At 41.9% G+C, this 13,709-nt stretch overlaps 1 protein-coding gene across 22 annotated transcripts in view; it reads left to right on the plus strand.

The window, feature by feature from the left end:
• The window catches only part of MAST4 (microtubule associated serine/threonine kinase family member 4), a 623,219-nt gene that overhangs the window by 493,616 nt on the left and 115,894 nt on the right, over window positions 1-13,709 (plus strand). For all 22 annotated transcript variants that reach the window (XM_051853667.2, XM_051853671.2, XM_051853668.2 and 19 more), the window contains one exon: window positions 11,350-11,438. In XM_051853667.2, the coding sequence (XP_051709627.2) occupies window positions 11,350-11,438 (89 nt within the window). The remainder of the gene's footprint in view (window positions 1-11,349; window positions 11,439-13,709) is intronic.

A 13,709-nucleotide genomic window follows, 5' to 3' on the forward strand; every position in this document is an offset into this window, starting at 1 on the left:
ACTTCCAATCCAGCTCTCTGCTGTGCCTTGGAAAGCAGTAGAAGATGGCCCAAGTCCTTGGGCTCTTGCACCTGCGTTGGAGACCCAGAAGAAGCTCTTGGCTTCCATGCAACTCCAGCTGTTGTGGCCAATTGGGGAGTGAACCAGTGGATGGAAGACCTCTCTCTCTCTCTCTGTGCCTCTCCTCTCTCTGTGTAACTCTTTCAAATAAATAAATAAATATTGAAAAAATGATTTGGGATGTAGGTATAGCAATCAGTGGCCTAACCTAATGCACCATAATGCCTACCCTTGACCATCTCTTAAAAGCAATAAAATAGGAGATGAAGGAAGTACAAGGGAAATAAGTTAATAGTAAAACGTTGCTACGCTGTTTCCAAAAAGAAAGATCAAACATTATGTTTAAGCTATAAAATTCCCTAGCTTAGAGCTGCCACTACTTTCTAAGGCCTTTTGAAGACTTACTGTATCACTGGTCACTTGAGAATAATCCAATGACATTAAATTAAATTGATTTAAGGTCATTTTTATAGTAGGACGTTGAACTCAGTTTTCTACCACTAAGAAAAAGATGTCTCAAGTTATGACTTTGATCCATCCATAACTACTCTGCATTGAAGCTGAAACATGGGAGTTCAAAACCCAAGCAGCTTATGTCATGCACATCTCCCACCCTCACAACACACAGACACACACACACACACACACACACATGCACATGCAAAGTGGTTACAAAAACACGAGTTTGAGTTTTGTTTATTTTTTTCTTAATTTCCCAGTACGTCTGTGGACTTCTCTTTGGTCCCTCAGAAGAACAGCCCTGAGGGCAACCGAACCCTTGGGTGTTAGTCCCATATATATATATATATATATATATATATATATATATATATATAATATATATTTATTTTATTTGATAGATAGAGTTAGTGAGAGAGAGACAGAGAGAAAGGTCTTCCTTCTGTTGGTTCACTCCCCAAATGGCCACCATGGCTAGAGCGCTGTGCTGATCCCAAGCCAGGAGCCAGGTGCTTCCTCCTGGTCTCCCATGCTGGTGCAGGGCCCAAGCACTTGGGCCATCCTCTACTGCCCTCAGAGGCCACAGCAGAGAGCTGGACTGGAAGAGGAGCAACCGGGACTAGAACCTGACGCCCATATGGGATGCTGGCGCTGCAGGCGGAGGATTAACCAAGTGAGCCATGACGATGGCCCCAGTCCCATAGATATTTGATGCTGACCTTTCAACCAGTTAGAAACCAGCTCCAACTCGCCAGTCTCTCCCCTGACTTTCATTTTGCACTTTGGTTGCCCAGCCTGGGGTAGAGGCTCAGTCACATGACAGGCTTGCAGGATGAGTTGACCTCTGACTTTGGAAGGATTCCAAAGTCTTTTGGCCAGCATTAACCCTTGGGGCAGTTTCCCAAGTTACAGCGCGTGTCCTTCGGCTCTTTGATCAGGGATGATTACCTGGCCTTCCTTGCACTCTTCCCACCCTCTTCCTAACAGGGACACTCATTATTATGGTCTTTGATCTTTGCTCTTGTGCTAATCTTAAATCCAAAAAAAGTCCTCTCTGTCATTAATTCTCACAGCTCTTCAGGGCCTTCATGTGAACAGATGGTCTGCCTTGAGGACTGATGATTCCTGGGTTGTACCTGCAGGCTCAGTACCTCTTGTGATTCTATCGCAGATAAAATGCACCAAAGTATTGGCAAATACGGAAACATAGGCTCTTCTCATTTTAATTACTTTTTTAAAAAAAAGATTTATTTATTTGAAAGGCAGAGTTATAGAGAGAGACAGGCAGAAACAGAGAGAGAGAGAGGTCTTCCATCCACTGGTTCACTCTCCAAATGGCAGCAACTGCTAGAGCTGGGCCGATCCAAAGCAAGGAGCCAGGAGCTTCTTCTGGGTCTCCCACGTGGGTGCAGATGCCCAAGGACTTGGGCCATCTTCTACTGCTATCCCAGGCCATAGCAGAGAGCTGAATCGGAAGAGGAGCAGCTGGGACTAGAATTGGCACCTTTATGGGATGCCGGCGCTTCAGGCCTGGGCTTTAACCTGCTGTGCCACAGTGCCGGCCCATCCTATCATTTTATTTTCTTTATTTTCCTTGGAATCTGAAAGGATTTAACATTATATGATATATCATCGTTATCTTCAAGAAATGTATCCCCCACTCCTAGATGATAATCTTCATGTGCAATCCCTGTTATTGGATAAATGAATGACCACAGAGTGGTCCTCGTCTGCCATGGTTCCTGTGGTGCACCCTGGTGAGTGTCGGCCACATCAGTCTCATGCTAGTGATATGACACCAGAACTGATCATTTCAGCCACATGGAGATAGCTATGTCTAAACGTCCAGCTTTGGAAGAGCCCAAAAAATGGGAGACTATCTTAAAAGAAAAAGGTGTTTAAAAATGTGTGGCCTTTCAGAAGGCCATGAGAAAATGGAATTCGAAGATGTTTATTTTGGTGCAGAAGTTTCTTTGAAATCCATGTATCATTTTCCCCATAATTCACATTTATCATGAACTGTTTGAATACCTTCCATGTGCATGGATTTCAAAAATTTTGCACCCAAATAAAGTTATCATTGAATTCCATTTCCAGGAACCTTTTGAAGTCCTCCCATATTTGTGTCAACCGATCACTGAGATTAGGGGATTAAATGCTATGAAACAGATGGATAATTTGCCATGCATGGCATCTACTATAAAATTCTCATGTTTATTATTTATGACAATGTTTAAAGGTTGATTAGAGATTTATCTTCTACTTTAGCCAGCAACAACTTCTTTGCATGGCTCTTCTACCTTCTGCTTTATAATATAATTATCTTATCATTTCTTTATACTTTAAATACTTTGAGGATGTCTTCATTTTCTTATCTCCCACAGTCCTTTGTACTCAGGAATATACACTCCATAAATATGTATGCTTTCCTAATATCTGTATGTCCAGTTATCTTCTTCTATGAAGGTAGAAAATGTGAGCTTATTTTAATGAACTAGATATATTTCTAAAAAGTACTGTAGAAGATGGTATCTGTATTTTCCAACTGACATTCCTCAAGAATTTTGAAGGCTTGGAGATGTGCCTCTTTCTCTAGCTATGGAATTTAGCCTACTTTTATTGTTCATAGGTGAAAACAGCATAGGCAAACACTCATTCCTATTTTAATTAATACCTTCAAAAGAGAATTTTTCTGCTAATGGAAAAGTTTAGTTCAGGTATCAAGCAAATAATATCAATAATTACATCCCCTGGATAATCTTGAGCTGGGTTATCACATTGATACAGATATGCAAAACCTTCAGCACTCGGGCTTGGGCGTCACCACGGCTCCAACATTTGCTATTTCTCCAGTTTTTTTTTTTTTTTTTTGGATGCTGTACAATAGAGTATGGAGTGGTATAATGCCTCCATTCAGTTTGGGGACCATTTTTGCTCAAATTTTATACATTTTCCTGATTTACTCGTTTGAAAGGCTGAGAGAGAACAAAACAGAGACAGAACTCTCTCATCCCCTGGTTCACTCCCCAAATGCCCACAACAACTGGGGATGGGCCATCCTAAAGCGAAAGCTGAGAACTTAGTCCAGGTCTCCCACAGGGCTGGCAGGAACTCAGGTACTGGAGCCATCAGCTCGCCTTCCTCCCACTTTAGCAGGAGGCTGGAGTCATGAGCAAAGCTGGGACTCAAATCCAGGCAGACATCCAAAGTGACATCTTAACTGCTGAGCCGCCTGCCTACCCCGTGAACTAATTTTTAAGATAAATACTGTGTTTGAGACCAGAATCACTGTGGGGGGGGGGGGACATTCGGGATGCACATCAGCTTAACTTTCTAACGAGTATTCCTGCGTTGTCCTTTGGCTGCTTCAATCTAACAGCCAGAATGATTATCTTAGAATGGATCAGAGTTTGTTTGAAACCTTCCCCTAGCTTCCCGTTTCTCACAGACTGAGCAGCAAGCTCAGTGCCATGGCCTACAAGATCCCACACGTCTGCCTCGGCCATCTTTCTCCCTCTTCTGGCGTTCTCCCCAGCTCCTGCTCTGCAGCTCCTAGAACGTGTGTGCCTCAGGGCCTTTGCTTATGCCCCATGGGCACCTCCTTCCCTTCTGGACTTCACAAATACCATTTCCCCCTTGGGACCTTCCTGAGTAGTGACTTAAAACCATGACTTTCCACACCTCCCTCCCTGTCCTACTTTCCAGTATTATTTTTTGTCTTTGCCTTTGCACTGTAACAATTGATTGTGTGTGTCATCCACTTCTCCAGAATTTAAGCCCCTTGAGGGCAGGGGTTTTTTGTTTGTTGACAGTACTGCCTGCTCTGTCTCAGGTACTCAGAAAAGTAATTTGTTGAATTCATGAAAGTCTGAGGGGAACTTTGATTCTTGGGCCATCCAGAGGACACCTGCAAGTACCTGACCTTCACATAGGTGGCAGGGCTTGTGTGCTGGAGACAGAAATATGCTGCCCTCTAAGGGGAGCAGGAATGTTCACCCAGCCACTCGGCGTGGCCTGCTTGTGCTATTAAGGAAAACCAGTAGAGATGTAGACATGAAGATGCCCAGGGAAAGGTTCCACTGATTTGCATGAGACAAGTGGTTATTTCTGGAAGAGGACAATAGAATGAAGGCAGAGACAGACATATGGGGAGGCAGCAATATGCAGGATCTGGGGAGAAATGTCCAAAGAAAATGTTAAGGAACATTCGCCTTCTGTTGTATCTTGGAGTTTTTCTTTCAAATGCAAGCTCTTATTAAAGACACTTTTCAAGGCTCTTGCCTTGATTTACAAATGCACAGGGCCCTGGATATTTAATGGTGCCAAGAAGAAAAAGAAATGTCCATAGTATATAATTTTAGTGCATTTAAAAATCTTACACTTTCCTTCAAATGAATAATCTGAGAAAGAAATGAATTAGACCCATATTTATGTTGCCATGGTTAAATCTCAAAAATATAATGTTGAATGGAAAAAAGTAAGTTATAGAATATCTGTAGTGTATACCCAGTGCTAAAGTATAATTTATCCAAAAGTCAAAAACATGACTGTCAGACAAATATGAAATGAATGTGTGTCAGAGAGTTTATTTAGCTTATTAATGAGAGCAGCAGTAAGATGAAAATGGATTCAAAGGAGATTTTTTTTTTAAAACAGACGTGAATATATATGTACAATCAGGAATTGTGAAGCGAATTTGCCTATGAGGACAATGATTTAAACATCTCAGGTCATCTTTTTGTGGTGAGGATATCAATGGTATCTGACAATTCATGCATATTACCTGGAGAAAAATCCTTCATTTTACTGCCAGTTTTGTACAGTTTAACTTCCTTCTTTACAGAGCCTCAGCATAGCTTGCTCAACTCAAAGGCAAATGAAATGTGTGTACGTTTACAGAGTCAGATAATTCCCTAGGGACGTGTGTGTGTGTGTGTGTGTGTGTGTGTGTGTGTGGGTGGTGGGGGGGCAGGGGTCCACTCCACAAAGCTTAGCACGCTACTCCAAGGAAATCTATTAACTTCTTTTGCACAATTCAGATTTTCCTGATAAACGATGGCACTAGTGAAAATGTAAGAGCACACACATATATTGTCCATGATATATGTATGTATGCAACAGTACCAAGAAGAAATAGAAAAGCTACAAGCCGCAATTCTATTAGTAGCCCATTTGGAGAGTAGAAAATATTGGTTTAGAAGTCAGAGTACATTTTATTCTATCTCTGTTTATATATTTTTCAAAGGATTGGAAACAGGGATGATAAATGATGTACTTGTTTATTCTGGGGTGGTGAGAATTGTTAAATTGTTTTTCCAGCTCTTTAAAATTCTTAGACCAAAAAGAAAAATCAAGCTCTGACTCTCTCTCTCATCCAGTCCAACCCCTTCACTGGAAAGGTGTGGAAACAGAGGCTTACTTAGTTTCTTACATTTTTTTTTAAGTCAACAACACAATGGCTAGATGATTTCAGCTTCCTTTATTTCATTCTTATTATCCATTGAAGGAATATCCAAAAGTTCAGATTCAGTTGAAGTATTAGGAAACAGTTAGCAGGGGTTCACAAATGCTAAAGCTTTGGTCTAGAATTGGTCTCCTGAGCAAATAGATCAACATTTTCATCAAAATGAAGTAAGAATTACAGCTCCACCTTGCAGAACTCCTGGGGCTCTTCTTAGGCAGTTCAACATATATTTAATACCCCTCAATGGTTAATTCTATGTTGTACTGATCTCACGCTTTCAAAGTCAGCTGTGAATGTCAAAATTGCTGCTTTTGGGATTTATCTGTTGTGACTGTTTTGCTGTGATCAGACATGATCAGAATTCACGTCTCAAGGTGAAGGTAATTTAAAATTAAGCTTTATTTCATTCAGTTGCTCAGAACAATGGTAAAAGGCCCAGTACCCTGGGCCTCCTAGATCCTAGAGACCTGATAGGGCATGGTTAGCAGTTTGCCAGGAGAAGGCCGACTGACACAGATGTGAAACATCTGTGGACAAGTCCTGCCCTGACTTTCTTAAGGAGCCCTGAGCAAAAGGACAGTGTAGGCAGAAATGGCCCAAAATGCATGCTCCACCTGCCCCGCCCCCATCTTTTTTTTTTTATTTGATAGAGTTAGACAGTGAGAGGGAGAAAGACAGACCCGCCCCCCATCTTAGTGCCTACATTTCCTCCTGTGCTCACCCCACGTAGGCCGGACTTAGAAGGTGACTTTTTCTTCCTAACAAATGGAAGGCACTGTTGGGGGTAATTATAAGATTGAGAAGCTCCTGGTGAAACTGCTTTGGTGGTGGTTGATAATGATCTCAGGTAGGAGTGGCCCCTATTTGATCCTCACCTTTTTGGGTAAGCAAAAACCATGCAAATAGCGTACTCCGTGCAGGGGCCTCTCCACCCAGCGCCTGTCCAGCTGTGACCCTCTTCTGCACACTGCTCTGTCCCTGCCTGCCTGCCTCCCAGCCCTCAGGGGTCAGTTCTGCTCCCTCAAAAGTGCAATCGTTGTCTTGTCTTCCCACCTTCCCCCTCCCCTAAGAGCCCAGGCCCACAGTCAGTGGGGAGCACTTCCTGCACCCAGCTCGCGGAAGAACTGTGCCTCAGTGCTTCCCGTTTGTCCCAAGGGGGACCTTTCCAGGGAGGAACCAAGTGGGTGAGCTATTGACGAATGCTGGCTTGTGGTCATCAGCCGTTGTTTAGCTCTGCCGTGATGACAAGTGTCTCCATACGATTGTCTTCTCAGGCTAATTTCTGGTTTTTGCAAGGAAAGACTCTGTGACATTGTGTTGATGGAACAGGGGTGGACATCTTACAAATTCAGTGAACAGGCTTGGCGTGTTCTCCACAGGAAAAGTCTTTCCATGTGTTACTTCAACTGGAGAATGAACGCGAGGAGGCGGTGCTTTGTGGGGCATGGGTTTCCTGCATTTGGCTCTCTGATCGGAGCATAGGCAAGGCGAATGGCTGCCATTAATTCTTGAAGGATGAAGTTACAAGGGTGCATTTGGCGATGGAGTAACTGAAAGGAGTTCATAGCTTTTCTTGAGTTTCCTTTTTGTGGTCCTGTGCCTGTGCCCCTAGGGCTGAAAACTAGAGATAACCCCATAATCTGAATGATTGGATGAGGATGAACTGTAAACCAGAGATCACTGCTAGGAGAGATCCCTGTTCCTGGTTTGCCTTATGGGACATCATCTGTTTTTCTCTCGAGTAACTCTGCATGAGCAAAAAGAAAACAAAAGGGAATCGACCTAAGGCATGCATAGGGAAGGCACCTGTGTTTGGCCTAAGTGGAGATGTTCCCACCCTGTTGTCTCTGTGTGAAGTGAGGAGCTGTGGTCACACACCTGGACAGCCTGCCTCCCGCTTGGACGCTGTCGACATCTCCTTTCATGGGCGGAAAGCCTATGACATCCGAATGAATAAATAATGACGACAGAAGTCAGCTCAGCGTTTTGCACTGATGTCGTTGTTGAAGTGAGCCGTGCCAGGCGCTGTGGCAGTGTAGGCAGCAAGTACGTGTAGTCCTGCCCGCCTGGGGTTTTCTTAACTGAGTTAAGTGCAGATTGCAGTTCATTTGTTGACAGGTCCTGTGACCATTGGTACCTGATGTCTGTCGGAGATACCAGTCAGCAGCATTGAGGTTAGATGATTGTCCCTCCTCTGCCTTGGAGAATTTATCTATGAAGCGCTTCAGTAAGGTCCTCCGATTTTACAAAATGTTAGTGTACCAAAATCTAGATATTTCAAGGTTAAGTGCTGTGTGAAATGCCCGTTAACCCTGAAGTATGTTAATGTACTTATTTGTAAAGAGAGATTCATTCTGTATACACATCAAAATCTGTTTTGCTCTGTATTTTAAAATTCTGGCTTTACTGTGTTAGGAACCTTTTATTATTTCAAAGTTTCCTAATTGTTGAGAGACTCCAGAAAGTTCCAAGTCTGTTATAGTTTAAATACTATCTCTAGCTTCACTTTGAAGGCTGCTAAAGAAGTTAGAGAAGATACTTTGAATTATCTATGGTGCTTCAATTGTTCTTAACATTTATCCATTAAGATAGTCCTCTGATTATTTAAATAAAAACTCAGGAGTTTTATTTAGATATTTCTTTTAAGGTTTTTTAAAATGTTATGTTTTTTGTTTTGAATTTAAATTGAATATTGTGCGGCTTGTTAAAGTGTTTGAGTCACTTTATATTTCTTAGGAAAGTTCAGTTTTTTTCAAGGTTTTCTTAAAGAAATATCATTTTCTGGGGTCAGCACTGTGGCTTAGTGGGTAAAGCTGCCACCCACAGCGCTGGCATCTCATATGGGCACCGGTTTGAGACTCAGCTGCTCCACTTCCAATCCAGCTCTCTGCTGTGGCTGGAAAGCAGTGGAAGATGGCCCAAGTCCTTGGGCCCTGCACCTGCATGGGAGACCTGGAAGAGGCTCCTGGCTCCTGACTTCGTGTCGGCCCAGCTCAGTTGGGGTGTGAACCAGTGGTTGGAAGACCTCTCTCTCTCTCTCTCTCTCTCTCTCTCTCTCTGCCTCTCCTATCTCTGTGTAAATCTGATGTTCAAATAAATGAATAAATCTTAAAAAAAAAGCAGACCATCTTTTAAAAAAATATCATTTTCTAAATTTCCCTTTTTTTAAAAAAAAAAAGATTTATTTATTTACTTGAAAGAGTTATGCAGAGAGAGGAGGAGAGGCAGGGGGAGGGAGAGAGAGAGGTTTTCCATCTGCTGGTTCACTCTCCAATTGACCACAACGGCTGGAGCTGCGCCGATCCAAAGCCAGAAGCCAGGAGCCAGGAGCCTCTTTGGGGTCTCCCACGCGGGTGCAGGGGCCCAAGGACTTGGACCATCTTCTATGCTTTCCCAGGCCATAGCAGAGAGCTGGATCAGAAGTGGAGCAGCCAGGACTCGAACCAGTGCCCATATGGGATGCTGGCACTGAAGGCAGCAGCTTTACCTGCTACACCACAGTGCCAGCTCCCTAAATTTTACTTTTAAGGAAGTCAGTATGTTCCACTGACATTCCTAGTTAAGATATTTGTTAGGTTACTATTGATACACTTTCTTCTTAATTTCACTTACAGATATATACATATTAGTAATTAAAATATATAGAAAATATTTATGAATCATGTAGATTAAGTACTAAATGTGAAAAAGTACAAATGGCCATTTTCATAATTAAGCTGAAATTTTGCTCAGATAAGTTTGCTGAGATTCCCAGGATATAACTATGTCATTTTTAATTTCTTTTATTAACATCAGCAAGTTAATATATTAATATTCCTATATTAAAATGAAAGGGAACATAAACTTGAATTAACACTAAGTATGTTACACAGCATCTTTTAAAAGCTATCTAATGATCTGATTATGTGATTGTGAATTTAATATGTCTAACATAGTCCTTGACAGATGAGTTGATAGTATCACAACTCACCTTCATAATTAAGTATCAAAGGTCTATTCTTATTCAATTTCTTTAAGGCTGAGTAAACATGATCTTAATGGAACTCACAGATAATGCCAGTAGATGTTGATTGGTCAGCACGGAAAGCAAAATGATGTAGCCGAAGTTAAGGGATAATGAAAGTGAGGATGTTGACAAATGATAATAAACAACAAACATCTAGGAGAGAGGTTTGGCTCCCGGGTCAATATTGCAGAAAGAAATTGGGTTTGGGTTTGAAATGCATTGTTTGAATATTTAGAAGCGTCCCTTTCAAAAGTTGTATTTGAACCCTGAAAAATGTCAGCTCCCCATGCTTCCTGCAGAAGCCAGGTGAACATTCCTTCCTGGGATCCTGGAATAAATGCAATCTGTTCCGAATTAAGGAGGCATTGCAATAAACTCTTCTTGGTGGTTGAGGCCAGTAGCGGGGCAGGAGGATGGTCATTGGGTGCTGACTCTTATTCTAGGCTAATCGAACGGGCAAACTTGTTGGGCCTTATCCCCCTGTTCTAACTGCTGTATGGAGAATAGAGAATGAAGTGGCCATCTGTATTGAAGAAAAGCAAATGAAGATAACCAACTTCCACTTTACCATCAAATGGCTTGGTGTTTGCCATAGTCTTTCCAGGCTTGTTAATGTTCTGTTGAAGTCAAATTAGCCATTTTATAACTTCCTGTTAGCAGAAACAAGAAAAATATATTTACCTTGTGTCTACATGGAATAATTCATTTCTACTCACTAGGTGCTCCGGTCAAAGCCTGTAGTTTGTATGCTTATGAAAAAAGAGACATCACTGCTATTCCCGTCTACCAGAATCCATTTTATCCCTCTGAAAGATTCACCTTAGTACGAAATTGGAGTGTAGTGTACAAGATGAAAAATGAATGAGTGGTGAAATACATTTATCTTAGGCATCGGCTGTTCTATTAACAAAAGGCATAAATATGAAATTTAAATAATTAGATTTTTAATTAGTGCATCATTGTAAGATTGATGTCACTGCGCCTCATTGCATGTAATTTTGTGTTAGAGATTTCATGTCAACAAAGATGCTACCTGTGGTTTGCTGATTTGAATCCTTAATTTATCACCCCTGTGTAGAGCATGTCACATCTTTCCTCTCAGGGACCAAAGAAGGGATTTGATTATAGCTTCACTGGTGGTGAGGAATATTGATGGTGTTATGCTGTGTGAATGTATCAGAGTTCCTAATATTCAAGAATCACCCACCCTCAAATCAAAGTGAATACATGGTAATCTGCAATACTTGTGCTAATTGAGCAGATGGGTTGTTCAGTCTAGTACATGTCTACTGTGAACCTGCCTGAACACTGTTGATGCCCAGTTCTAAAATTCCACACTTTGCTTCTTTCCTTTTGACAGTTGCCGAACAAGCAACCGGAAAAGCTTGATAGGCAATGGACAGTCACCAGCATTGCCTCGACCGCACTCACCTCTCTCTGCTCATGCAGGTAACTGATTCCCTTTTCTTGGGTTTTGTTTTATTTCCTTGTTTGTTTGTTTGTTTTACTAATAACCGAGGCATTTTGAGACTTAGACATGTCTTGGCATCTTGGTTTTCCTGTGATTTTATCACTAAGTTCTTTCTGATAGGTTAACCTGTCTTTAGCCTCTGTTTGAGTGCTTGGTCTCTGAAATGTGGAATAACTTTTTAAATCTGGGATCTTCCTTAATTATTTTTCACCACTTTGTGATTTTTTTTTAGATGACATAAGACATGTTTCAATGTTAGGAATATCTTTGGGAAGTGCAGGAGTGGGTTAGTGTTAATTGTTCAGTATGTTTCTCCCTATAATTGAACGTGTGTATGAGGAGAGCTCAAAGACTTTATGAAAATGGGATTAAATTAAAAGTTTATGCTCGTGCAAAAACTTTTGAAATGTATGAGGAGTCTTCAGGAAGTTCATGAAAATGCATATTAAGAGAAAATACCAGGATTTCCAAGTTGTTTCTATACACAAAGTTTAACTTTTAATTCCATTTTCCACCAATTTTTTGAGCTTTCTTTGTTGTTGTATGATTGTAGCCATTGTGGAAGTGCTGAAGATTCAAGAGATGAGGCCATTGACCTCAAGTACTTCACAGAATTGTAAGGAAAATAGAACTAAACTATGAGAGCTGTGCAAAGAAGACTGCTTTGTATGCTTCCACCCCCCCACCCAAATCTATCCAAAGTGATGCAAAGAATAGAAGGATTAATTCCAATGAGCAACGCGTGGGAGGGAGAGGTTGAAGGAGCCACTTGCCCAGGATATGGACTGATAGGCAAGACTCTGGCAGGTAGAATAGAGCATGGGGAAGGATTCCCATGGATGGCGATAGTGTAGGTTTTGTGTGCTTGACTGTACCAGAGAACAGAGGCATGGAAGGGCCGATGAAGGTGAAGCTGTCGGGGGAGTCTTAAGGATTTGAAGAGGTTCTGTCTGTATGATTGTGAGAGATGAAAGGAAGGATGTACTGTTAGCTGGGTCTCCATGGTCCTCCGTGCACATTCAGTTTGACACTCATGGGCTTTCAGGTGACCTTAATTTCCTATTCAAGTGCCAGGCTGGCATCTGCCCCAGAAGGCGGTCCTTGCAGTCAGTGGCTTCTCTCACATGGAGAGTGAGAGTTGTTAGATGTTTGGAGAGAAGGGAGAGAGAGAGGTGGGTGCTCCATAGAAATGAAATTTTAATTTTTCCAGAGTAATACAGCAATGTTGGTAAAGGAAACAGGATAAATTGATAAAGTTGTGATACCGTAACATGAGCACTCACATCCAGAAACGCCTGTCCCTCGTAAAGCCTCAGACAAGCTCTTGTTTGCAGAACGACGCGTTCTGGGCTGCTCATAGCTCATTCGTGTTGGATGAACATGTGAAACAACCTAAAAAAATGTCCATCCATTGGAAAATGGATGAGTTGGGACACAGCTCATGAAAAACACTAGTGCAGCCCATGTCTGTGTGGTTGAAACGAAGAGTATTGGGCAATAAAAGCAAGTCACAAAAGAATATTGCTTAAACCACTCATACACAGTTAACATGCTGCCACATGTGATATTTGTGTGGGAATATAAGTGTATTATATGTGTTACAGCTACCTTCTTATTTTATAAAATGATTTACTTATTTGAAAGGCAGAGTGACAGAGAGAGAGGGAAAGAGAGAAACAGATTTTTCCAATTACAGATTCACTCCTCAAATGTCTACAATAAGCCAAGAGCCTAGAATTTCATTCCAGTCTCCTACATTGTGGCAGGCACTCAACTATAGGGCTGTCACTTGCTTCCTCTCCTGTGCATTGGCGAGAAGCTGGATCAGAAGTACAGAGTAGCCAGACTTGAATCAGACACTGATATCAGATGTGGGCATCCTGGGCTGCAGCTTAACTTGCTGTACCTCGACACCTACATCTATAACTATATTCTATATATTACATTCATTGTGTAACACATATTAACTATATAAAGGTGCTTCAGAGACCTTGAAAAAAACTGGAATTAAAAGAGAGTTCAGGGGGCCAGCACTGTGGCATGGTGGGTAAAGCCACTGCCTGCAGTGCCGGCATTCCGTATGGGTGCCAATTCAAGTCCTGGCTGCTCCACTTCCGATCCAGCTCTCTGTTATGGCCTGGGAAAGCAGTGCAAGATGGCCCAAGTCCTTGGGCCCTGAACCCACATAGGAGACCCAGAAGAAACTCCTGGCTTCAGATCGGCCCAGCTTTGCTGTTGCAGTCATTTGG

The sequence above is a fragment of the Oryctolagus cuniculus genome, chromosome 14 (genome assembly GCF_964237555.1).
Source record: "Oryctolagus cuniculus chromosome 14, mOryCun1.1, whole genome shotgun sequence".
Lineage (NCBI taxonomy): Eukaryota > Metazoa > Chordata > Mammalia > Lagomorpha > Leporidae > Oryctolagus > Oryctolagus cuniculus.